General features: G+C 44.9%; 1 protein-coding gene across 1 annotated transcript in view; it reads right to left on the bottom strand.

Annotated features, from left to right (window-relative positions):
- The window catches only part of HPS5 (HPS5 biogenesis of lysosomal organelles complex 2 subunit 2), a 607,584-nt gene that overhangs the window by 107,371 nt on the left and 473,007 nt on the right, over positions 1 to 27,206 (bottom strand). Inside the window, exons 16-18 of the mRNA XM_086956066.1 lie at positions 21,547 to 22,121; positions 11,721 to 11,841; positions 11,013 to 11,168 (exon numbers count right to left, since the gene is read on the bottom strand). Of these exons, the coding sequence (XP_086812192.1) occupies positions 11,013 to 11,168; positions 11,721 to 11,841; positions 21,547 to 22,121 (852 nt within the window). The remainder of the gene's footprint in view (positions 1 to 11,012; positions 11,169 to 11,720; positions 11,842 to 21,546; positions 22,122 to 27,206) is intronic.

Raw genomic sequence — 27,206 nt, 5'->3', positions numbered from 1 at the left:
GCAATGTGCGTGGTCTGGCGATTGGCTGGCGGTGTGTTTGGATTGGTGCTTGGTTGGCGGTGTGTCTGGACTGGTGCTTGGCTGGCGGTGTGCGTGATCTGGCGCTTGGCTGGTGGTGTGTTTGTACTGATTCTTGGCTGGCAGTGTGTTTGTACTGGGGCTTGGCTGGCAGTGTGTTTGTACTGGCGCTTGGCTGGCAGTTTGCGTGGATTGGCGCTTGGCTGGCAGTGTGCGTGGACTGGCGTTTGGCTGGCCGTGTGTGTGGACTGGTGCTTGGCTGGCGGTGTGTGTGGTCTGGCGCTTGGCTGGCGGTGTGTTTGGATTAGTGCTTGGTTGGCGGTGTGCCTGGACTGGTGCTTGGCTGGCGGCGTGCGTTGACTGGAGTAAAACATTTTGGGGCAATATCGACATTGCCTATCAAAAAATGTTTTGGGCTCTTGCCTGTTTCGGGTGCGTGGGTCTCCCACACAAGTGAGACACCATTTTTATCGGGAGACCTGGGGGAATGCTGGGTGGTAGGAAATTTGTGTGAGCCAAGTGATGCCACACTTTCCCACAAGAAAATGTGTGAAAAAATTGGTTTGTTCAGCTAAAATTGAGGTTTGCAAGGGATTCTGGGTAAGGAAACGTTGGGGGATTCACGCAAACCATACCTCCTTGGAAGCCCTCGGGTGTCTACTTTCCAGAAATGTGTGGGTTTGATAGGTTTCCCTAGGTGCCGGCAGAGCTAGGGAGCTAGAAATTGAGGTATGACCACATAGCGTTTCCTGTCACGGGCACTAGGCCAACCCAAACAAGTAAGGTACCATTTTCTTGAAAGACTTTGGGGAACGCGGGTGGGTGGAAGGAAATTTGTGGGTACACGCAGATTCCAGAACTTTCCACCACAGAAATGTGGAGAAAATGTGTATAGACAATTGTTTATGTTAGCAAGGGTTTCTGGGTAACAGTACCTGGAGGGAGGCAGTCACGTCACCCCATCCTGGATTCCCCTGGGTGTCTAGTTTTCAAAAATGTATAGGTCTGCTTGGTGGCCCTAGGTGCCGACAGAGCTAGGGTTTAAAAACTACAGCTAGGCACTTTGCCAAAAAAGGGTCATTTTTCACTGCGAAGTTGAGGTGTGACCATGTTGTGTTTTGCACCGTTTCCTGTCGCAGGCACTAGGCCGACCGAAACAAGTGGGGTACCATTTTTCTCAGAAGACTTTGAAGAACGCGGGGTGGGTAGAAATTTGTGGATCCACGCGGATTCCAGAACCTTCCACCACAGAAATGTGGGGAAAATGTGTTTCGTTTGTAAATCTTTTAGTTTTGCAAAGGATTCTGGGTAAAAGAACCTGGTGGGAGGCAGTCAAGTCACCCCATCCTGGATTCCCCTGGGTGTCTAGTTTTCAAAAATGTATGGGTTTGGTAGGTTTCCCTAGGTGCCGGCAGAGCTAGGGTTCAAAAACAACAGCTAGGCACTTTGCCACAAAAAAAGGGTAATTTTTCACTGCGGAATCGAGGTGTGACCACGTTGCGTTTTGCTCAGTTTCCTGTCGCAGGCACTAGGCCGACGCACACAAGTGAGGTGCCATTTTTCTCTTTGACTTTGGGGAATGCGGGTGGGTGGAAATTTGTAGATCCACGTAGACTCCAAAACTTTCCACCACAGAAATGTGGAGAAAATGTGTTTAGACAATTGTTTATGTTAGCAAGGGTTTCTGGGTAACAGAACCTGGTGGGAGGCAGTCAAGTCACCCCATACTGGATTCCCCTGGGTGTCTAGTTTTCAAAAATGTATAGGTTTCCTAGCTTTCCCTAGGTGCCGCCAGGGCTAGGGTTAAAAAACTACAGCTAGGCACTTTGCCAAAAAAGGATCATTTTTCACTGCAAAATTAAAATGTGATCATGTTGCGTTTTGCACCGTTTCCTGTCGCGGGCACCAGTCCGACCCAACGAGTGAGGCACCATTTTTCTCGGAAGACTTTGGGGAACGCGGGGTGGAAGGGAATTTGTGGATCCCCGCAGATTCTAGAACTTTCCATGACAGAAATGTAGGGAAAAAGTAGTTTTTTTGGGCAATGTTTTAGGTTTGCAAAGGATTCTGGGTAACAGAACCTGGTGGGAGGCAGTCAAGTCACACTATCCTGGATTCCCCTGGGTGTCTAGTTTTAAAAAATGTATAGGTTTACTAGGTTCCCCTAGGTGCAGGCAGAGCTAGGGTTAAAAAACTACAGCAAGGCACTTTGCCAAAAATGGGTCTTTTTTCACTGCGAGATTGAGCTGTGACCAAGTTGCATTTTGCGCCATTTCCTGTCGCGGGCACTAGACTGACCCACCCACACAAGTGAGGTACAGTTTTTTTCGTAAGACTTTGGGGAACGCTAGGTGGGTAGAAATATGTGGATCCACGCAGATTCCAAAACTTTCCACCACAGAAATGTGGGTAAAATGTGGCTTTGACATTTTTTTAGGTTTTCAAGGGATTCTGGGTAACAGAACATGAAGGCAGGTAGTCAAATCGCCCCATCCTGGATTCCCCCGGGTGTCTAGTTTTTAAAAATGTATGGGTTTGCTAGGTTTCCCGAGGTGCCGGCAGAGCTAGGGTTCCAAAACGACAGCTATACACTTCGCAAAAAAAGGCTAAATTTTCATTGTGACAATGTGGTATGTTCACATTGGGTTTTGAGCCTTTTCCGGTCGTGGTACCTCACACAAGTGGGGTACCATTTTTATCGGGAGACTTAGGGTAATTCAGATTTGTAAAGCAACTGTTATTACCTTTTGAGTTTTGATAAATTTTGAAAAATGACCAATAATTCTCATGCGAGTATGGGTGTTCCCAATTTTGAAGATGTGCAAATATGTACTGTTTCTAAACTCTGTAATTTGTACCCATTTCAGAAATACATAGGTGTCTTTCATAACGATTTTTCCATGTATACATTTTCGCACAATAATTGCTATATACCCGGTACATAATAAAAAGCCATGGCAAATTGCTACTCAATTTTTGACTCTGGGTTCGTCTGCTTCTTGGTGAATCTACAAGTCCTATATATCCCCACAACCAGGAAGGTCCAGCGGATGTAACGGTATATTGCTTTCAAAGAGCCGTCATAATTACAAGAAGATACAGGTGAAAACGTTGACACAAAAGGCTGTTTTTTTCAAATAAGTTTCAATTATTCCAATATTTAACTGTTAGTTTCTATAAAAAAACCTTAATGGATATACATAAATGACCCCTTTCTGAATTCAGAATATTGCCTACTTTTCTAAAATGTATAGCTTTTCCAGGATCCATTATTGCTTTCATACTCACTTTTACCAATAACTGGAAGGAGGTTGAAAGCACTAAAAATAGCAAAAATAGGCTATGTCCCAGAAAAATTCCAAAACTGTGTAAAAAACTTTGGTTCACTGACAAAAGACTGTCATTCCCTAAAAGCTGGGAAAATGGTGATTTCAACCCCACAAACCATTTTTGATAACATTTGCAGGGAAAAAGCCAGAGACTTTCATTTGTAGCCAGTTTTTCCGATTTTTCAGAAAAAAAAGTAAAATGTTACTATATTTTGGCTAATTTCTGGGACCCCTCCAAGGGAATCCACAAACCCTGGGTAACTTTAGAATCCCCATGATGTTGGAAGAAAAGGACTCAAAATTGGGGTGGATACCTTATGTGGTCAAAAAGCTACAGGGGCCTAAGCGAGCACTACCCCAAATAGCCAAAAAAGGCTTAGCACAAGAGGGGAAAAGGCCTAGCAGCGAAGGGGTTAAGGTTATTGTTATGTTATGTTATGTGTTCTGTTAACAGAATTTTATATAGCGCTCGTACACCCAGAGGTTTCATGGCGCTGACTGACAGATGCTCTGGAAATAGTGGAAATTTAAGCATGAGCCTGGACGAACAGCCAGGTTTTAAGTTGTTTCCTGAATATCAGGAGGTTGGAGCAGGAGCGGAAGGGAATTCCATAATTTGGAAGCAAGGGTTGCAAACCTGCTGCATCCCTGGAGTTGGAGTTTGTAAGGGGGAATGGTCAGGAGATTTTGGTTGGCGGACCAGAGGCTGCGGGAAGGAGTGTATCTAGGCAAAAGGTCGTGCATGAATTGGGGACTGCGGGCGTGGAGGGATTTGAAGGTGAGGCAAGCCGTTTTAAATGTAACTCGTTGAGAGATGGGGAGCCAATGAAGTTGTTTTAGTAAGGGCCTTGCTGATTGCCAGCGTGGCAGTGGATGGATCAGTCTGGCTGCCTGATTCTGGTCAATCTGGAGGCGCCTGCTAAGGGCGATGGGAAGGCCCAGATAGATAGCGTTTGTAAAGTCCAGGTGTGATAGTACAAGATCTATCACCACCTGGATCAGGGCTGGCTGGGTGAGCATCCGGCTTATCTTCTTGATCCTGCGGAGCTGGAAGAAGCAGGTGGACACAACTGAGCTCACTGGGGTTTTTAATGACAGGTCTTTGTCAATAAACACCCCCAGGCTTTTAACGGAGCTGGAGGGAGTGGGAAGGGAGCAAAGCTCTGGTGGCCAATAGTGCAGGCCCCAGAAAAGTTGGCTTTTACCATTAAGATCAATACACAAAAAACAAAAAAATCAATACACAAAAAACCCTGTCTCGTTAGGCGGCCTAAGTCTTTCTGTTAAAGAGCGGAGAATATCTTACGTCCAATTCTTCCGCTACACTACCCTTTTTTATATCTACATTCGAGGGTGTGAACGAATGTCGCCCTTATTTTAAAACCTCTTTCAATTCTCAACTGGCAGTGAACAAAAGAAAACATATAAACACAAGTCCTAATGTCTGTGCACCAAATCACAAGTACATAGAAAATGTGTGGAGGACGAAATGACCTCTCACGGGCGCACCACCATCGGGGTAACTGGTAGGTACTCACCAGGTTAGGCCCCTTTTCTCATCATCGGCAATCATTTCGTCCCGGAAAAATAACAAGAAAAAGAATGTGTCCAAAACCAAAATTTGGGACTGAATAAGTGCAAAGTAGTGAGTGACAGCCTCACTCACTAATGACAGAAAGTGATTAAAATCGACAAACACACCTCTCTCAAACCTTTATTCTTAAATCCTAGATGTGTTATGTCAAATTAAAAAAGGGGAAAAGGTAGCTAGTATTGTATACCCACATCCACTGCCAACATGTTTCTTTGCCTGTGAACTTGTGGCAAATTCTTTAGGGCTAGACTCTCTGTCACAGAACCTCTGTTGGACACTTGTTTCTTTTGACACCTGTCAGCATAAGTCTCTCAAACCAGCTGCAGGGGTACACAACTTTATCTCAAAAACTCCTTAAGTGAGTCCTCTGTGGGATAAACCCAACGGTTGTCTTATCAATTTTTTGAAGCCTCACGTAGCGCTAAGTCTCCTTCCATTAAGAACCAGTTTAGTCTTGCCGGGGTTTAATTTCAGCTGGTGGGAGTCCATCCAGTGGCGGATATGGAGCATAATGCTTTGAAAATCATGAATTGATTCAGAGGAATTGTCAATGGTGAAGATGAGTTGGAGATCGTCAGCGTAGTTGAAGGTGACGACTTTGAATGTTTTAAGGGACTGAATCAGAGGGGACATGTAGATGTTGAACAAAATAGGCGATAGCGAGGAACCTTGAGGAACCCCGCAGGAAGTGCGAAGTTTGGGAGCTGAGAAAGGGGCCAAGCAGACGGCTTGGGTACGGTCACTAAGGAAGGACTTGATCCAGTTGTGAGCTGAGCCACAGATGCCGGCTTGTTTTACACGGTCGATAAGGATGTTATGGTTGACCGTGTCAAATGCTGCTGAGAGGTCTAATAGGACCAGGGCCTGGGGAATTCCTCTATCAGCATTATGACGGAGGGAATCCAAGACAGCAGTGATAACTGTCTCAGTGGAGTGAGCAGGTCGAAATCCAGCTTGGAAGGGGTCCAGAAAGTTGGATTGCTCAATGAAGTTTGAAAGGTGTGACATAACATGGGCCTCCAATACCTTGGCCAGGTAGGAAAGGAGGGAGATTGGCCTATAATTGGATAAAGTGGAGGGGTCGGCTCCCGTTTTTATTAAAAGGGGTACAACGACTGCCTTCTTAAAGGTTTTGGGGACCACGCCTTGGGATAGTGATGCATTGAGAAATCTCAAGATCGGAGGGGAAAGTGCCGAGAATATATTTTTTAAAATGTGGGGGCGGACAGGATTCTCAAGGAGAGCCAGATTTTACCCTGGTCAGGAGGGCTTGTAAGGAGAGTGCGTCGAGGAGTGGGAAGTGATCTAGGGAGCAGGTGCTGGAGGCAGCTGCCGGGGGAGGAAGTAAGGGATCCGTGACAGGGATGCTGGATTTAATGGTTGCAATTTTGTCGAGAAAATATTGATTAAGGGAATTGCATAGGTCCTGGGTAATCAATGGCTTGGGCAGGATTCTTTTGGAGTTGGAGAGTTTGTTAACGATAGCAAAGATATCCTTGGATTTATTTTCTGAGTGTTCTATTATGCTGGAAAAAAGGCAGCTTTAGCTAGAATGATGGCTTTCATATAACCTGCTCGAGCAGCCAAGTAGCTGGATTTTTCAAGTGGGTCGTAGGCTCTCCTCCATATCCGTTCCTTTTGGCGGACAACCAGTTTTTTGGCCCTGAGGTCATGAGAAAACCATTTATGGGCGTCCCACCGGCGCACGGTTTTGAGTTTTTTTAATGGGACATGTGTGTTACTTGCTGCTAAGAGCCAGTTTGAGATATCAGCCTCGGCCTGATCGAGGTCTGCATTGTAGGCTGGCATAGAATTCTCTAGATTTTCCAGAAAGCCTTGTTTGTCGAGGGTGCCCCATTTTCTAATGAGACCCCCTTAGTAGTTATGTGTTTGCTATGCATAGAGATGGAGATACTGAATTTAATCAGGAAGTGATCGGAACATATGCTGGGGGAGGTGATGGGCAAGGAGATAGTGAGGTTAGTGCTCCATGCCTGGTCTAATATGTGTCCCTTGGTGTGGGTAGCAAAGGTAATGTGATGGCTGAAGTTGAGGCCCAAGAGAAGCTCCGTTAGTTCGCTGGCCTGAGGGCCGCCAAAGTCACTGTCAAACCAATAGTTGAAGTCGCCGATTAATAGGATTTTTGTATAATCGGTAACCATAGCGGCCAATTGGTCAATGATGGCTGCCAACCACCCTCCTACTTTCCCTGGGGCTCGATCGACGTGCAGTATGTAGTAATTATCTGGGACGGATGTCAGGATGTCCGGGGAGGAATCAGTGTTGAGCCATGTTTCAGTAACAAAAAAGATGTCTGGTTTGTGAAATGAGAGAAGAAAAATATCTAGTTGGTGCTTGACTAGGGACCGGGTGTTGAGGTAGAAAATGTGAAGTTGTTGATCTCCTGCACGTGCTGTGATGGAATGCTGGTTCGGACAAGGAGCGGTAGGTAGGGGCCCAATGGGCTGGTGGGGATTTGGAGGATACCTAAATGTATCAGATGGTCGACTGTGGTTCGACAGGGCAAATGGGCTGCCTGGCGAAGATCCCTCAAGGTCCCCTGGGCCCGGCCTGGAGCGGACGGGCGCAGACAGGCTTGCCTTTGGCGCGCCGGCGGAGCGCCCACTGCGCGGCCATGTAGGGACAGTCATTATATGCTGGCGAGAGCGGGAGGGGCCAAGCAACTGGACTGGCAACCCGGAGCTTCCCCCAAGATGACGGCTTACCCTTGATGTTCCCCGCTGCAGCGCCTAATCGGCTGCTAGGGGTGAAAGTGTAATAGTGAGGTAGGTAGGCTAGTGCAAAGCAATCAAATTTAAAAACAAAGTAAAAAAATGTGGCAACTAACTTTCCCGGCTTCCGCCTCAGGAAAGAGCAATCTATCTAGTCTGTGCGCGTGAGTCCTGGCGCGGCTTATGTACTGGTGAGGGTGGGAGGGGCCAAGCAACTGGACCGGCAACCCGGAACATCCCCCAAGATGGCAGCTTACCCTTGATGTTCCCCGTGGCAGCGCCTAATCGACTGTGAGGGGTGAAAGTGCAGGAGTGAGGTAGGTAGGCTAGTGCAAAGCAATCAAATTTAAAAACAGAGTTAAAAAATGCGGCAACTAACTTTCCCGGCTTCCGCCTCCGGAAAGAGCAAACTATCTAGTTATTGCATTGCATATTTTGTATTATTTTTTTAATATTTATTTTTATATTATTCTGCTTTTTTATTTGGAAATTAAATGGTTATTTTTTAGAATGATAAACATTTAAAAATCATATCTCATTATGTACGAAATTTGCATGGCTTTTTTGTTAGATTAATAGGGTGATTTTATGTGTACCTGGTGGTGTGGATTATAGCAGTGTGTGAGCAACTGATTGTAACTCATCCGAACTGCCAAAAGGACCTCCATCAAAGAGCTCATTGAAAACAACGCACACAAGAGCAAAGAGGTCTTCAACATCATGAAGGAACTCTCCAACCCCAGCTCTGAGGTCATCCAGCCATCACCTCCTTCCTCACCGGCAGAACCCATAGAGTTCACCTCCCCCCATTCCGCTCTGAAGACACCAAGATCATCTGAGTCGTACCCCAAGGATCGTCCCACAGCCTGACACTCTTCAACATCTACATGGAACCGCTCACCAACACAGTTCGCACAACCTCAACATCATCTCATATGCCGACGACACCCAGCTGATCCTCTGACTCACTAAGGCCCCCACCACCGACAAATCCAACCTCCACGAAGGAGTAAAGTCCATCGCTGAATGGATGATGAACAGCCACCTGAGACTGAACTCTGATAAGACGGAGGTCCTCATCATCGGATCCACCCTCCGCCTGGGACGACTCAAGGTGTCCGGCCGCACTGGGAGCTGTACCGACGCCCACTGACACGCACGCAACATGGGAGTCATCCTGGACTCCGAGCTGTCAATGACCCAGCAAGAAAACGTTGTCTCCTCCTCATGATCTATAGATGGATTCCCACCTGAACCAGAAGGACGGTCACCCAGGCCTTTGTCAGCAGCAGACTGGACTACGGCAACGCTCTTTACGCAGGAATCTCAGCCAAACTCCAGAAACTACTACAAGGCATACAGAACGCCTCTGCCCGCCTCATCCTCGACATCCCCCGCCACAGCCACATCACAGCCCACCTGAAAGACCTCCACTGGCTCCCCGTCAACAAGAGGATCACCCTCAAGCTCCTCACCACGCTCACAAAGCACTCCACACACCGGACCAGGGTAACTCAACGAATGACTCACCTTCCATACCGAGAACCGCCAGTTTCGCTCCGCTGACCTCGCCTTCGCCACCGTTCACCGCATCCGTCGAGCGTCTGCCGGTGGCAGATCGTTCTCCCACTTCGCCGCAAAAACTTGGAACACCCTCCCCATCCGCCTATGACAGACCAAGGACCTGCTGGTCTTCAAGAAACTCCTCAAGACCTGGCTGTTCGAGCAGTAGCAGCACCCCTGCCTCCCCACCCCCCTCTCCCCAGCGCCTTGAGACCCTCACAGGTAAGTAGTGTGCTCTACAAATGAACTGATTCGATTGATCTAAGTCTGTAGGTGTTTGAGAGGAGTAGGACTTTGCCTGCTAGCATGTCCTGCATTTGGTGAGCATGCTTGGGTATTTTAGGGAATAACTGCTGTGCTAGTGCTGGTAATTGGCCTGGTTCTTGACAGCAATGTTCTTTTTAAAGATTTCTATGAACTGGTACAGTCTTCTTAAACATGCTATTGAGGGTAAGTGCTCTAATACTTCTCCACGAACATTTGGAAACAAGTCCCTTAAAATTGTTCCTATTGGTGCTCAAGAGCTACTGCTAACTTGGCTCACATTGCTAACTTGTACTTCAGCTAAGGAAGGAGAGTGATTGTATTCTTCCATGCTCTTAACAATGTCATTAATGGCATCTGTTCTACCATAACAAACTTTAGAACAGCACATATTGCAATTCGAGTGGGTTATTTTTCACTCTTTATTGTACGCATATCCCATATGGGTCAGTAGGAGTTCTTTTTCAGTGGGGTTCCGTAAGTAGCTGCATTGGATATTTTGGAATCTGTGAATGATACAAGTAAGAATAATATATATGAAATATTAAATATATTACATTTCTAATTATCTAAGGTAAGAAGGTTAAGACTACATTGGAAGCATTTTACATTTTATCCTGGCAATATTTGTTTTCTGTTTTGACTTGCTTTTGGTTTGTGCAGAGCTTTACGCTTTTTTATGAGGTTGTTTTTCACATTTTACACATTCAGTTCTGTATTTGGAATATATAAAATAATAGGCATTTTATTAGTTATGGTTATAACTCTTTTTGCTACTGGAAATATATGGTACTTTAGGTTCCCTTTTCTAGTGGTCAAGAGGAAGTAAACTCACTTTTTTACAGCTTTGCTTTATGGTTCTGCAAGTGGTGGCTTAGAATTCATATAGCGTTCTACAGATGTTGCGGCATTACATATCAATCCTTATATACCCGCTTTTGTTTGAGGCAATTTCACAAGTGCGAGTATTAGTGAAGCAGCTGATGAGGGAACAGAAGTAAAGAGTGTGATCCATATACTTGTTGCTATAAAAGTAAAGGTTAAAATATCTCCCAGGTTCTCTACTAAACTGAACACAGATGAGGCACACCCAGAATGAAGCTAGGAAACCTAAAAAAGTGTGTGCTTCTTTCATATTTTCTTCTCTCCATTTCTTCAACATAGATTCCTTCCCTAGTATGGGAAAACACACTAAGCAGTCAAGAGGAAAGTAAGCTAGTCGCCTTAGCTCCTTAAGTGTCAGTCTCATTCAGTCCTTTTGTCTCCCAAGGAGAGCTGTACAATTAATTTTTTCCTAGATCTCAAACTCTTGAGCAACTGTCGTCATTTACACAAAATGGTGGGGCCGTGTAAGATAGTGGTGCAAAAAAAGTAATCCTTTGTGAAGTTCAATAATAAGTAGCAAACTTTAGTTACATTATATTATATTTCTTTTCTTTAATTCAATTTAAACTAAAATCTAAAGTTAAAACAAACCTGTGTTCACATTTCCCTTGTTAGAGATTTACCCACCTCTGGTCTTCAAGTTTTGATTTCACAAGACTATCCAGGTAGGTTAAAAAGTCATCCGGATGTCTATGGCAAAGCAGTCCAATTTCTGAGGGTGAAATGGTGGGATAAAATCTGATTAAAGATCGCAAAGCCACTTTCCCAAACTTCTCATACAACCTGCAAATGAAAAACACATTTCCATCAGTTTAGTGAAAATCACTGCAGGCATGATATGAAGGAAGGAAAATAAAACACAGAGGAGAAAAGATGGCCAAGACAATTGTTCATGAGTGGAAGAGATCAACAAAAAGAAATATCAAGTTGAGGAATAGGGTATAGGGAGGATGAAAGAGTAATGTATGGGGAAAAAAGACCTAGCAATGACAGGACGTTCGTTAAGCGGTGGCACCTGTGCCAACTAACTGTTTATCAAACAACACTGGGTGCTACTGAGCAGTCCAAAACTTTGCATTATTTTGAAAATGCAATTATTTGCTTGCTCTCTGAAGAAATGCTTTTTGTTCATATATTTCAGTCCAGTCTAGGAAATCAATGCTCTAGATATTGGGAGTGCAATGTAATGAATACACTCTGATCTCTCAGTTAATTGAAATGTAGGCACCACTCTTTCCGAAATGAGAAAATATTATGAAAAACTTGACATGCAAAGGGAATAAATATGCAATGAGAACATAAGATAAGACTGAAGAAAATTCACAAATTGTAGACCTTGTTGCATGTGCAAGTAACAGAGGGCTGTCCCAAGGCTCCACTTCACTGACCAGTTTTAAAATCTCCGTTAAGTCTTCATTTCTCATTGCTAAAGTCACCGGACTGGTTTGAGTCAATTCTGAAAAATAAATATAATCAGTGAAGTAAAGAAATACTTCCAAAGTAAGCAAGCCACAGAGCAGGTTTTTACACAAAGCTTTTTGTTGGGAAGGAAGTTACTTACCTTTGGCAATGCTTTTTCTGGTAGAGACTATCTAACCGCAGATTTCTTACTTTAAAATGCTTCCCAGACTGGATACTGAAAACATTGTGAAGCAGCACTTCTTGAGGTCTGAAAGATGGCGACTGAGGCACTGTGCGGACGTTGTCCACCCTGGATCTGACCTGCACAGACCTATATAGGTGCCACCAATGCATGCAACATCAGTTACTTTTGTGATCCCTCTGCGCCCGCAGTCTGGGATCTTTTTAGGTGAAAGAGTCCAGTTCACAAACTAGGATGGATGGGAGGGGTGGTGTGGGATCTGTGGTTAGAGTTTCTACTATTAAAGGCATTACTGAAGGTAAGTAACTTGTTCTTATGATAGAGACTTCTAACCGCAGATTCCAGTCCTTAGAATAGATTCCAGGACAGTAGCTCCCAGGTGGTGGATCTGTGAACTGGCACAAACCATATATTATCCTGCAGGATCAAATGGGCAAAATACCTGTCACGGTGGACCTGGCTGTCCACAAAGTAGTGTTTCATGAACGCCTGGAGGGACGACCCCATAGCTGACTGACAGATGTCCACAACATGCACTCGGCCTGCCAATGCAGTGGTAGCGGCCTCGGTTTGGGTCAAATGAGCATGAAAGCCTTCTGGCGGCTGCTACTTCACCAGCGCATAGCAGATATTTATGCAGTGCACGATTTAGAGAGAAATGATTATTTCTGTCTTCTTGGTTCTTTATGTGAACCTGATAAAGAGCTGATAGTTCACACAATGCTGCCAGGTACATTAGATATAAAACCAAAAAAAAGCGCTCTTCGGATCCAGACAATGAAGTTGTTCTTCCTTCTTGGTGGGGTGAGGCGGAGCAAAGAACGTCGAAAAGATTATTATAAATTGCCCGACGTGAAAATTAGTCACTATTAGGCAAAAAAAGGAGGTACAAGTTTGAAGAACCAATTTGGCTGGATAGATGGTAATGTACAGTGGGCACACAGAAAGCCTGAAGCTGGCTCACTGTGAGAAGCTGGCCTGGTATATGATGTCCACTAATGTACGTGGGCACCCTGCACCAGTCCAAACAACCTTTATGGAGATTCAAGAGGTCTTAGGCAACCTTAGGAAGCTCTCTAAGTGGTAGCTGTGGACAGCAGCCTTCAGGCTTAGTCCAGAAGGAGGGTAAGCAGCTTGTTTTACCAGAATGCAATCTTATAGTATAGATTAAGTGGAAAAAAACACACAAGGGATTTATAAAAATATGTATTTTTTAGATAATACTCTCTAACACGTTTAGATATCTCCTACACAGAGATAAACACAATGCACACAATACTTTGCATAAAAATAGAGTAAATAGCACAGAATACACATGGAGTCCCAGGGAGGGACCAAACCATATACTAAGAAAGTGGTATAAGAACCATGACTCGGTTCAAGACAATATCGAGAGGACGTAGAAGAGCTGGGGACCCAAGGAACCACCCAAGGAGAGTGACTAGGAACCCCATGGAGAGCGTGTGCAGTGTGGGAACACGACAATGTGCTCCGTACAAATCAATGTGTAAGTCACGGTTGGAATTTTAAGGATTAAGGACCCTTCCCAGTGGACCATGAAGAATCCCCAGGAAAACAGAAGGTTGGAGAGCCACCCCACCCGTGGATACCCTAGTACCCACGTTACCTACACCAGGGAAGTCGGTGTATAGGTGAGAAGTGGTGTTGGAAACTTCAGTCAAACCCAATGGAGGACTTCAGGAAAGTGCAGCTGTTAAAGAAGGAGAAAGTGTCCTGTGGAATCTGAAGATGGATTCTAGTTGAGAGGTACCTGCAAGCAGAGGGGACAGAGTCTATGTCACTCAGGAGTGACTAGGACATCTGGAAATCGAATGTCCACCAATGTCGGGAGTTGCAGGAGATTAGACGAGGACATTGACTTTGCAGCTGTGAGGACCAGGCGATGCTGAGGAAGACCAAGAGCCATGCATAAGGTGTCCCATGTCGGATGTCGAGTGCTGAGGGGTGGGTGTCCGGTGGGAGCACTAACAAACCTTGGCAAATACAACTAATGCAGAAGTCGAAGAAGAGGAATCTTGGGACCTGCAAGGTCCAGGGGACTCACCACAAGCAGGGGAGTCACGGAAGGCCCCGAGCAATCAGGGGAGCCAAAAGAAACAAAGGTGACCCTCAAATGGACCCACAGGCCAGAGGCACTGGAGTCGCGAGAGGACCTCAAGGAGTTTACCAAAAGATGCAGGTTACGATGCAAAACCAACAAATGCAGAGAAGGGACTCCTTCACTTTAAGGGAGTTTCCCTCATGCCCACAGACTTGGAAGGTTCCTGTATGGTGCACAGGCACAGACGATTCAGCAGACTGGAAGGGAGATGAAGTCGAGCCCAAACGAAGTCCAGCGAAGTCCAGAGTGCCCAGATAGTAGGGTCTGATCTGAATCTTGTCCCACGACGAATCTAGGGACCCAGAGGTAAGGCTTTAAGTACCCTAAGGAAAGGGTTGGGATGATTCAGGGGGGAGGTTACTCTCATGTCCTTTGTCCAGTAATGCGCCTGACGGCTCACAGAGCTGGTTTGAACTGGACTATGCATGGAGACACCAAATGTGCCCCTCATGCACTCAGCCCCAATCCACTAAATCCTGTCTGGGAGGTGGTCACACCTCTGTGTGACAGGATGCCTATTGTTCTGGCTTCCCCTGCTCGAGCTTGGCTCAGAAGCAGGAGGGAAGAATTGTGTCTCTGGGCGGCAGCAAAACTTTTGTGCTGTCCGGGTCTAGAAGACTGGTACCGGGAGCACTGACTGCCTAATGGAGGGCTCTTTCAGTTCTTAGAATCATACCTACAACACTGTTTACAGTGTAGGGGGATGATTCCAACATGTTTGATACCAAACATGATAGGATTTACTGCAGTCAGTTTAGAGATGGTTATTGCGTAATTATGCGGTGCCCCTCTCTATAGTATATGGCTGCTTCACTTACAACCCGGGAGAATGGACTCTGTAGGCTGTAGGGGTGTCCTGCTCATACAGGGGCAACCTCACACTTAAAACCAAGCACGCTGCTTTCAGGATTGATAAGGCTTGCTACAGGGATGACATAGATTTTAAGTGCAGTGACTTTAGATATAGGAAACCTACATATTTAGTAATTGTTGCTAGCACCAGCTTACACAGGTTGCAATGGCAGGCCTGTATTTCCATTTTTAATGGTCTGCCATGGGTGGCATAATGCATGCTTCAGTCCATGGGGGACTTCTGGTGTACCTATGCCCTGGGTACCTTAGTACCAAATACTAGGGGCTGATAAGGGTACCACAGTATCCAATCTGGGATGCACCCAAGTACTGAACATAACAAGTTAAGGGAGAAAGCTGGGGTGCTGATTAGCAGGATCCCAGTAAGACTTGTCAATAACAGCTTAGCACCAGGCACAAAGTGGGGGTACCCAAAAAATCCGATCCTACACGGGCCGATGTAAGGCCACAAAGAATACGGACTTAAGGGTGAGCAATCTGAGTGGACAGCTATGCATTTGTTCAAAGGGAGTGCACAAAAGGAAGGTCAAAACCAATTTCAAGTCCCCTTGGGGCATAATTAAAGGAGACGCATATCAACTGGTGATTTAAGCAATGATGGCTGGTTTGGCAACTTCAAAAAAGCTGAAATAGCCTTAAATTGTGCCCAAGGCAAGACCTGGCTGGGCTAGAGACAATCCAAACAATAAACCACGGACAGCTTAGCATGAAGCAGGTCACTCTGTTTATTCATGCACTAAGCTAGTGAGGGCATAAGGGAGCAGAGCAAACTGAAAATTGCCAGGGACGAACGCCTTGACCCTTTTTCAGCACTAAGAAGTAGTGGGAACTTTCGCTATCTTCAGCTGCGACACGCCCTATGCCTCCATCTTACGACGGGTACGCGGCTGCCAGACCACAGCCCGCCCGAAGCCCAAATTATGTTCGGGGACCTGGGGAAAGGTGGCATTTTTCGCACACTGATAAACAACACCCCAACTTCCTTGGACCAACTGCAGACACAATGGGAAGACTGGGTGGGCACCTTGGAAGAGGAAGACTGGTGAGATGCCCTTATGGCCCCCAGAACAGTCACTGCTTCCGCTAGGCTGCGCTTGGTACAGCTCTACTATCTACATGCCGCATACCTTACCCCTGTGCACTCTCATCGCATGGGGCTTAGCCTGTCTTCAACCTGTACCAGATGTCGCCATGAACTCGCTGACTTCCTCCACATGGTCTGGGCCTGTCCCCTCCTAACGAGATTCTGGAAAGGCATTGAAGAGGAACTCTCCGAGGTTCTTGGGTGGGGAGTCCCACACGACCCTAAGCACACAATCCTGGGCATCACTGATGGATTAAACGGTCATGCAACGAAAAGTTGTTCTTCACTACAGCGATGGTGGTGGCCAAGAGAGACATTGCGGCCTCCTCGAAATGCCTCGAACCCCCACCGGTGAGACGTTGGCTCTGAAAAGGCAGATGTACTAAACGAGCAACCCACCTCAGGAACAAGACATATGTTACATTTTTCAGTGTAGGTAGGTCTTGCTGAAGAGTAATTTCTTAAAATCGGATTGCCCGTACTGCACCACCAGGCTAGAGGCTAACTTGCTGATATAAATAAGCTCATCTTCCCAGCTGCATCTTTTGATCTGCCACACGCTGTTGTAGAAGTTTAATGTGAAGCATTGCATTTTGTGCAAAAGCAATGCATGAAACCATCAAGCACAAAAGGGATGATATTTTACAATCAGTTGGATATGGAGCCTTCTTGAGTAGTTGACACTTTTTCGAGATAGATAATACTCTGTCTCCTGAAGGAAATACTTTTCCTTGTCTTTTGTATAAAGTCATTCCTAAATATATTCAGGATTTGTACCGGAGTTAGAGTAAATTTCTGCTACATGGCCTGAGTGCTTTTGGTGTGGCCACTCCCTGGACTCTCTTTATCATGTGCTCCGGGTTTGCTCGGTGGTCATGGGGTACTGGTGTGAGGTCACCAGCCGGATTGGTGGGTAGTGAGACAACCATTGGACATGGACCCCAAAGTCACGCTGTTGGGTATCATGGGCCCTCTTAGGAAGCATAGTGCACACTTTCTGCTACAGCATAGATGGTGGGCAAGAGGGTTCTGGCAATGCACTGAAGGGATGAGAGGACCCGCCAGGGCAAACATGGGTCAGGGGTATGGACCACTGTGCAGCAATGGATATTGGTATATAAAGCCTGGGGGAACAACAGGAATATGAGCGCATATGGGCCCCAAGGACTCCGTACAGTGGCCTCTTGGACTGAACTGGAAACACAATGTGCATAAGAGGCTCTGTTTGTGCCTGTCACGGGAGGGGAGAACACACCAAGCTCGTTACTTTTTTGTTATTCTTCTGCACACTGCCAAGTGCTCGCACTTGTCTTGCGGCCAAAGTTAAGTTTTGTGTTGTTTTTTTCAACTATGCAAAATCAAAAAAATGTCATACAAAAAAAATAATTCTGATAAATGATAAGGAGGTATAATCAATGAAGAAGAGACTGTGGTTTGGAGATCTTCTTTTAGTTTGATTGTGGTGTCTGGCTTTGAATAGTCAATTATTCAGGTATGGGTGGAGGCAGATGCATACTGGAAGCGTATCTTCTCTGTCAAAACCCCCACCAAAAAACCTATGCTTCTTATGACTGTAAGGTCTATCAGACAAACCTAGTCTCCTATTCGTAGATGCAAAAAGATTTGATGTAATGCTATCAATAAGAATTTCCCTTGCACTGATCAATTTGTCGACTAGACACAGGGCTGAATCCTTCTTTGGGCCACTCCTTTTGATTAACAAGTAACTTGAGTACATGCCTTTCCCCCTTTGGAGACGGGGCATGCTCTATTGCTATCTTCTATAACAATACACCAGTTTCCATTTGCAGATTGGAAAGTTAGTGTTATGGGGTGGATGTTGGAGGTATAGGTGTTGGTAGTTTTCTCAATCTGAGTGAGTATTCTTACTGCAAGATTGATTATTTGTTGCTTGTCATGCGCTGTAACCCTTTTAGGGGTTGTGAGATACCATTCCCCACAGCAGTGGAGCACAGCGAGGATGGGAAGACAAGGCATTGCCTTCTGTTGAATGAAGACCATCCAGACACATTGGAGTAGCTGCAGATTGGATGATCTTGATTTTGCTCCTTGTTCCTGCTGATACAGGTATCTCTGCAGCAGGTGTGGTGCTGCTGATGGGGCTGATAGGGCCATAGAGGGGACTGAAAACTCTGCCGTTGATAGTACCTGTGGTCTTTTTGGCAATATCGAGACCTTAAAAATCTTCCTCTCTTGAAGCCTGCTGCTTTTAAGGTTGCTCATTCATTTTTTATGAGAATGTTTTCAAAATAGGGAGGATACAGACGAAGGAAGACTGAGGATCTTTAGCTGAGCATCTGGTTTTAAAGATGTCAGTCATAACCAGGACGATTTCTTCAGAGTAATTCTGTGGCAGTACTCTGATATTGCCAAGTCTGCCAAGTTTATAAAGTCACAGATCATTTGATTTGAAATTGGAAGACCTTCCTGAAGAATTACACTGACATTCTTCCTCTAGTTAAGTCCTCACTGAGGTTTTGCAAAGTTCCCACAGTACCCTTTTGGATATCTGAATCGTATTTCCGAGAAGGGCAGTAGCACTGGCAGCCTTAACTGCTGTGGCAGCAATACCACAGATCTTTTACAGCATTCTTTCTGTTGCTTTCGCCTTGGGTGAGCAGATGTTTCTGGGGCTTGGGTGTGACTGCTGACACTATAAGTCTGGCTAAGGATAAAGGCATACAAAAGTCAGGACTTGTTCTAGAGACCTGTACTTCTTCAAGTAAGTTGTTGCCGCACTCAAAAACTTCTCATCTGCTAGCTCCAACAGACCAGGTACTAAAGGTCTAATAATGGTCTAAATGCAGACTGAGTTTGTAAGGTCTCCATAATTACCAAAACAATCAGTTGGAGGAGATTTAAGAGGAATGTTTACAATTGCAGCAACTCTGGCAAGGATATGTGGGGATCCAGAGAAAGATGTTGGCGTATGAGATGTCTGTATCTCTTCCACTCGACCTCAATAGGGACTGTGAGGAAGGGGGGGGAGGGGGGGTGATACTCTGTTGAGGAAGTAGTGAACATGGTGGCTGAGGTGACTTCTGAGGAGAGGGAGGCTTCTTTCTGATCTAAGACCATGATGTTGGGTTCAAGACCATCCTTCGAGGTAACAATCTCAGAAACGTTTGTATTGGATCTTTCTTTAGAATCCTAAAAGATACAAGCCACAGAGAAGCTGGTTTGACATACGGGGATAAACTGAATCTTTTCCCTGATGCTGGTACTCTTTGATGCAGAAGATAACTCAGCAACACTCTTGCTTTTAACCCGAGTAATGCAGAAAAGTGCACCAATGTTGAGTGTCGGGGCGTTGATACTCAGCAGTGAATCATAACTCAAGTGATACAATGTAGCGTGGGAAAGAGATGTCAGACTGAGGGAATGCTTTGAGATTGAGGATGTTCCCTGTGTCAAAAAGAGTTGTGCTTTGGTGTCTCCAACATGCTTGTCATCCAACTACCAACGGAGAACATGTTGGTGCTGCAAATCTAACAGACCTTGATCATTTTCACACTGTGTGAGATCGACAGTGACTGGGGCAGCAGGAATGAGAATGCCTCCATTTTTTTCCCTTCTTGATGTTTTTGTTGGGGTATCAGATGCAACTGAAGTAGAACCATCTCCTTGAGAGCCCTTTCACTTCCTCTTCAGCCGTCATGCCTTTAAGCTTTCTACGCACTCTGAAGCACTCATGATCTTTGTGTCCTTTTGGATATTTTTGCACAAAAAAAAAATCACATTTTGCAGAGGAATGTGATCCTGGGAGACAAACTGTGCAGAACTAATGGGGATCAGAAGCTGCGTCTTAATTGCCACATGAAGACAACTTTACAAAAAAAAGTAAAGACATTGCAGCTGGAAAATGTCACTGGAAATGGTAAAGAACGTTTGAAAATTCCAGAGATAAAAACTACAGATTAAATCAGAAGTTTATAAAGAAAAAAAAAACAATGGTACCTTGCAACGCCTAGGTCGGACACTAGGGCCTCTATTGCCAAGTCAGAATGGTATATCTAGCTGTCTGTCTGTCCTATCCTCCTCCTCGGCATATTCCTAACTTTCCTGTACCTTCCTATCTTTAGACCTACTTCTCTATAAAAAATATAGCCAGCAAAGGGAGACCCGCGCAAAATGTACTGAACTATTGTGTCTATGCCAACGCTGGTTAACTCATATAACAATTGTATGTTTTATGTATATAAACCTTATAAAAATAAAATAGAATACAAATAAAAATAAAAAAAGGAAATCGGATAAAACAAGAATAACCACAGTGTACTTGGACTCACTCTCAAGATCTTGAAAAAAAGAACTAGCTCTGAGAGGAAACTGCAATTACAGTGCATTCTGGGACTGGAAACATCTAGGCTTCTAAGGGCACAGTTGACCTTAATTTTCACTTTCCTGATCTAATGACTATTGTACCGACTTTTACCCTCATTCAACAAACCTTTAGTCAGCGGCCTAGGATTAAAATGCTGCATTGTAGTTTTGTAATGGTTTTCTTATTAAATGAGTGAACATTTGAGAAAAGATTCAGTCTTGATAGACTTTTTAGAGGGTACCCTTTTTTACACTGCACACGTGAAATTTATAACCCTCTTTCGAAATGCGTGGCAAAAAGAGCTTGGAGTCAACAAAGGCAGCAGAGAATTATTGTAACATACGACTATCAATGACGATCCTATGATGCAGATCCGATGAGTTTATCCCCCTTTTTGCTTTTATCAACCGGCACTCAAGGAGTAAAAGATGAACGTAAGGGTTAGGAAGTGGACTGTATCTTGGCTCATAAAATGAATGAACAATGATTGACAAGATCCAGTGAACTGAGGAATAATGTTTCAGGACCTAAATAAAAGAACGGTAGAGCTGATATTCAGCAACACCCTGTATTCCTTCAGTGTTTTGTATCCTATCCAATGTCCAACGATGGGAAAGTCTCACATCAGAAATTGAGGACCCTAGATAATAAGGTGATATCTGTACCATGCTACAGAGTACATACAGCTAGATAAAGAACACACAAAAAACTAAAGCCATTTGTTGTGCCCTGCATGATCTCGCTGTCGATACCCATATTGTTCTTCATGCCCATTGTAACTTTTTTTTATTCAACCACTGAACAACATGAGTGTGCAAAGCAGAACACTTTATACAGGTTCATGCTCCAGTACAACCTGGAAAATAGGTAGCAAGATGGTTCCAGAGCAAATATAGTGAAATACAAATGATAAGATCAAAAAGGATAGAAAATGGCATTTGCATTTCAATTTGAAAACATGTTATGTATAAGTAGCGTTCTCTGGATTCTAATTCTTCCCTGTTTTACATTCACAACAAACATAAGAGGACTGTCCTCCAAATAAATGCCACCAATATCACACTTTCTGAAATTATGTCCCTTTAGAACCAAATTATGCAATTTTATAAATTATTACAAAAAAGGAAGAATTACCTTTCAAACCCTGAATGTAGGTTTCCCACACATTTGGGTTGGTGGAATAATTGAAGAGTATGTACTGCTTTAGTCTAGTAAGATCCAACAAGAAAAAGTAAGTCTTCATGAACTGGCATGTGAGGCAATAGGCTGGAAGGTCCTGATCTGCATTCTCACCCGACCACTCATTTACACCACCAAACACTTTTAATTCCAAGCATAGAGTCGTTAGTACCATCAGATCCTTCAGAATGTGTGCTGGTAAGGTACAGGGAGGCCTTACATGGAAGCTGAGTGGCTCTGTGTTTTTGGGAGGAAACACTTCAATCTGCAGGACTTGCTCTTCTTCCTCTGGATGGACCGTATCATTGCATTCCTTCTGTTCATTATCAGCCAAAGTCATTCCCTGGTCATCATTGGCCAAGTGTGCCAAGTGCGCCCTATGCGAATCAATGTCTAACTTGGGTGAACTACGAGAATTGCGGAGAGTCTCCTGTAGGCACAACATCTTTTCCAAATGTGGAAGCCACTCCTCTAAGATCTTCCTTGCTTTTTCTGGTTCAAACAAAGCAGCCGGGTCTTGGAGTCTGGCACTGACAAAAACAGATCAAAGAGTTGAATTACTGAGCACAAAGAGTTTTGAAATTTAGTCAAACATGGTTATACAGTATACTTCACAAAGCCTGGATTACTTGAAGCTAACTACTGATTGAAGTAAAACTGATTTTATCAAAGTCAGCAGCTGATCACAGAATGAAACATTTAAATTATTTTAAATCCACACAGCACATCTAAGCAAGCCATTAAAGGCCACTTACTTGTAGTCCTGATTCTGGGGTCATGAGATTCGTGTGAAACAGAAAAACTAATACATCATGAGCATTTCAGTACCATGGCTAGCCAAGCTTGAAGTCTCACATTTGTAAAGTGTGGATGGATTTAGTATAGTGATGAAAAAGTTCTGCATCACCCACATTTAAGAATACACTGAAATACTCCACTCTGCATGAAATACATATTTCCCAAGCTTGTGAAAATAATTAACTTTCCTAGTGTGTGTAACTGAACCTTCCCTCCCTTTCTCAAAAGTTGTTTTTAACACTCTTTAATAGATTTACCAGGTCAACAGACTACTAGCCTGTTATTTAAAAAGTCAGGGAAACCAACACACAGTGAATAGTAGACCAGGGTAACCACTTAAAGAAATATGTTCTGGTGGCCAGTGACAACCATAATTAAAGTGTAAAGCGGATGTAAGATGCGCTCTCAGAGACATCTCAATACCTGTCCAAGTGAAAAAAGTATTCAGGATAAGTTATTTGCAGAAGTTATCTTTATTTGTGGGATAATAATGGCTCTGGCACTCTTGCTTGGATTCTGTTCCACTGCGAGTGAGCTCTTCTCAGCAGCCTTATATGGCAGTGCGATAACACCACAGCTGCATACCACAGCTGTATTCCATGACTGCAAATGGACCTCCTGGAGTTTACACCCTGAGTTTTTACTTTGTCTTTTAGAGCAATGTCTGTAGAGCCTAATTAAATACTTGCTACCTGGCTTTTTGTTTTAAATATGGCTTCTACGTCTGCCAACTCTAATTCTATTTTGGACTTTTTTGCAAAGCTAGCTCTCATACATACAGTTTTTGTTTTCTCAAAATATCTCTCCCCTTATATTCATGCCTTTTTTGGGGGGGGGGGGTTCAATAGAATATCACATTGGTATTGTTATCATTGTGTGAAATGTTACATGTATAAAAATAGTAGTGTATGCACTGGCTACACATACATTTTAAATAACCCAGAGGAATTCCATAGGAACCTTGTTGCATTGGTCCTCCCAAACAGGTCGACGGAGCAGTGGTTCGACTCTCAGACTCAGCAGGTCAGAATACCAGTCATCAGAACATGTAAAATACCAGCGCATACAAAGGAAAGTCCTTAAATTGTTGTCCTATGAGTCAAAGTAGTATTCAAAGAGTCCAAAGGTTCGTCGCTCAATTTTTATTTTTCATATTCATAGATTGTATTGAACAAGTATATAGCACCAGAATACGCAAGCCGCCAACACGTGCTTCGTCTTTGCGACTTTTTCAAGGCTGTAGAAAATATATGTACATTCTATTATCTACTATAGGTAAGAATACAACACCGAAGTGCGAAAGCTACACATCAACGACTTCGTATTTTCCAAAAATCCCAAGCCCACAAGCTACAAGATCATACCAAGAAAAGGGTATAGAGCTAACCTCAGTGCAGTGCAAATTCAAAGCTGTGATTGTGCTGCATGCTCATACCCTTATATTAACCCCTTCCACGCGGGGCTAATTACCCTGTGGCACGGGGGTGGGGGGAGGGGGGGGGGGCAGCGGCGTCGCGGTACTCATGACGAGTCCAGCTCGTCATGCTGCACAGTGGAGCTATGCTCATGACGAGGTGGACTCGTCATGACTCCCCCCACTGCAATAGAACCCCTGCACAGGTGGGGAATTTGCCACGCGCTGGAGGGCCACGGCAGTTATGACGAGCTCGGCTCGTCATGAGCACAGCTCCACTGTACCTCATGACGAGCTGAACTCGTCATAAGCATTGAAGGGTTAAGGAATAACAGTATTACGTAAAGGTGAGTATACACAATGAAGTGTCCCCCAGAGAGATCCCACAAACAAGTAGTCGGAAAAAGTCCATGAAAGGCACTTCCCAAAGTAGTTAGTAATGATGTACCTGCACCACTTAAGGCCTTTTACAAATGTGGTCAGTGTAGTGTTTGCCGTTATGCCAAAGACAAAATCTTTACCTTTCAATATAACATGAATAGGATATACACAATAATTAAGTTCATAAATCAAATCAAATCAAATCATGCGTTTGTAGAGCGCGACTACTCACTCATATGGGTCTCAAGGCGCTGGGGAGTAGAAGGATCCAGTCCATTATGGAGGGGTCTGTCGAAGAGCCACGTTTTGAGGTTTCTCGTGAAGATGGAGAGTGATGTTGTCTGTTTGAGATGGAGCGTGGGGCGTTCCAAGCTTTGGCCGCTAGGAAGAAGAATGAGTGGCCTCAGAATCTGTTTTTTCTGGTGCTGGGAACCACAGCATAGTAGAGCTATGCTGATTGTAGGATTCTTTATCGTGCGTGGAAGTTGAGTCGGCTGTTCAGGTATGCTGGTCCAGTGTTGTCGAGGGCTTTGTGGGTGAGGATCTTGAAGGGCATTATAGCCAGTGGAGTGTGCGCAGGTGCCGGGAGATGTGGCAGTGTCTTGGCAGGTTGAGGACCAGTCTTGCGGCGGCGTTCTGGATGTTTTGTAGCTTGCAGGTGAGGTTTCTGTTTATTCTGGCGTAGAGTGCGTTGCCGTAGTCGAGTCTGCTGGTAAAGAGGGCGTGGGTGACAGTTTTTCTGTGCTCAAGGGGGATCCATTTGAAGGTCTTACGTAGGAGGCAGAGGGTGTGGAAGCAGGGAGATGCGACTGGTTTGATCTGGCGGTCCATTTTGAGCTCGGAGTCCTGGATGATTCCATGGTTGCAAGCGTGGTCCATGGGGGTGGGTGGGCTTGCGGGGGCCACCAGGTGTCGTTGCAGGCGTCAGGGTGTGGGCCCATGATGAGTTATTTTCCTTTGTCGGTGTTGAGTTGTAGGCAGCTGCTTTTCATCCATTTGGCGACAGCTTGCATGCCATCTTGGAAGTTGTGTTTGGCTGCGTTGGGCTCGTTGGATAGGGAGAGAATGAGCTGGGTGTCATCTGCGTATGAAACAATGTTGAGTCCGTATGTTCTGATGATGGGGACGAGCGGTTCCATGTAGGTGTTGAGGAGCGTTGGGCTGAGGGAGGACCCTTGGGGGACTCCGCAGGTGGTTGGTGTAGGGTCTGAGAGCAAAGGGGGGAGTCTGACCCGCTGCGTTCAGCCGGAGAATTAAGAGTGGATCCAGTCAAGGGCCTTGTCCCAGATCCCTGGGTCATGGAGTCTGCGTATTAGGGTGAGGTGGGATACAGAGTCGAAGGCAGCTGAGAGGTCGAGGAGGAGGAGGGCTACTGTTTCTCCTTTGTCCAGTAGAGAGTGGATGTTGTCTATTGCGGCGAGGTGGGCAGTTTCTGTGCTGAGTTTTTTTATGAAGCCAGACTGGGACAGGTCGAGGATGTTGTGCTCTTCGATGAAAGTGGCGAGTTGGCTGTTGATGGCTTTCTCGAGGACTTTGGCTGGGAACGGGAGCAGGGAGATGGATCTGTAGTGTTTTAGGCCAGTGTTGTCTGCTGAGGGCTTCTTCAGAATGGGGTTGATCTCGGCGTGTTTCCAGTCGTCGGGGAAGGAGGCATTCGCCAGGGAAAAGTTGATGGTGTGGCGAAGCATGGGTACAATGGTGTCGGCGGCTCTGTTGAAGATGTGGTTGGGGCAGGGGTTTGTGAGGGCCCTATAGTGGATTGACATCATCGTCTTCAGTGTGTCTTCGGTGGTGAGGGCTGTCCAGCTGTCAATCGGTGGCTTCAGGGTATTAGGGGTGGCTGGCGAGTGTTCAGTTTGTTGCTTGTCTTCATTGAAGTTGTCGTAGATTATGTTGATTTTGTGGTGGAAGGTGCTGAGTTTGTTGCAGAGGTCTTGTGAGGGAAGAATGTCAGTCAACTCGCTGGTGGGTAGGTCGAACTCCTTGATGATGCTTAAGACTTCTTTGCTGTTGTGTGCATGTCTGGAGATTCTGTGTTCGATTGCTGTTTTTCTCGTGTTTCTGATGAGTTTGTAGTGGCTTTGAAGTTGTTGTGCGCTTCTGTGGATTTGGAGCTCCTCCAGGCCTTTGAGGCGGCAGCAGGTGCACCTGGACTCACGAAGTTCGGTGCACTCCACCTTCATGTACATTAGCAGCACCATCAGACACCTAAAAGCGCGTATTCAGGAGCACTTTCGTGGCATTAGAAACAACAACATTAGCTACCCATTTGCTGTCCACCATAATGCAAAACATGGTCACTGTGGGAAATTCAGAATTGGCTTCCATGGTATAGATACTCTGGGGCCTATGCGGAGGGAAGATCTGGCACAATGACAGTTGGAAAGTAAATGGATCATTCTTCTCAAAGTGGTGGATAACTGACTTAATGTACACCGGGATCTCCATGTCTTTCTAATGGATTCAATACTTTGCCAATGAGTGTCTGCGGCTTAGAATGGAACATGTTATACCATGAGCCATTGTTGTTGAACTTAACCCATGTCTGGACAGAACCCTTGTCCGTAACATCTCCTGTTATGCACTGTAACTAAATACTTTATGGTTTGACTGTGCACTATTGAGTACTTCGTACAGGTCTTAACCCATGTTTGAACGGGTCATCTCTCCAGGCATTTCATATATGTATTTAATGCATGCTTTTGACACGCATAACCTGGGATGCATTTTCTCTTAGTCTTATCCTTACTCCTATTTATTTTTCCTCTCTGCAATTAACACTTATTTAGTGGGGCTCTTTTGATGCTATTGTGATCTTTTGATTGGGCCCTTTTTTTCCCTTTTTCCTCTTCTCAATTGCATTTTTTTGTTTCCGCCATCTTTTGCATTATATTAGCTCTTTGGAATAGCTATTATGACTACTTAGGACTGTAATCTTCAGTTAGTATTTAGAACTCCTCTTACGGAAACCGTGGAATCATCATCTAGATTTACTTTTACCCCTTTGTCAAGCCGGGGCAGC

The sequence above is a fragment of the Lissotriton vulgaris genome, chromosome 2_1 (assembly GCF_964263255.1).
Source record: "Lissotriton vulgaris chromosome 2_1, aLisVul1.2, whole genome shotgun sequence".
Lineage (NCBI taxonomy): Eukaryota > Metazoa > Chordata > Amphibia > Caudata > Salamandridae > Lissotriton > Lissotriton vulgaris.
This window is presented reverse-complemented; position numbering and strand designations above follow the sequence as displayed.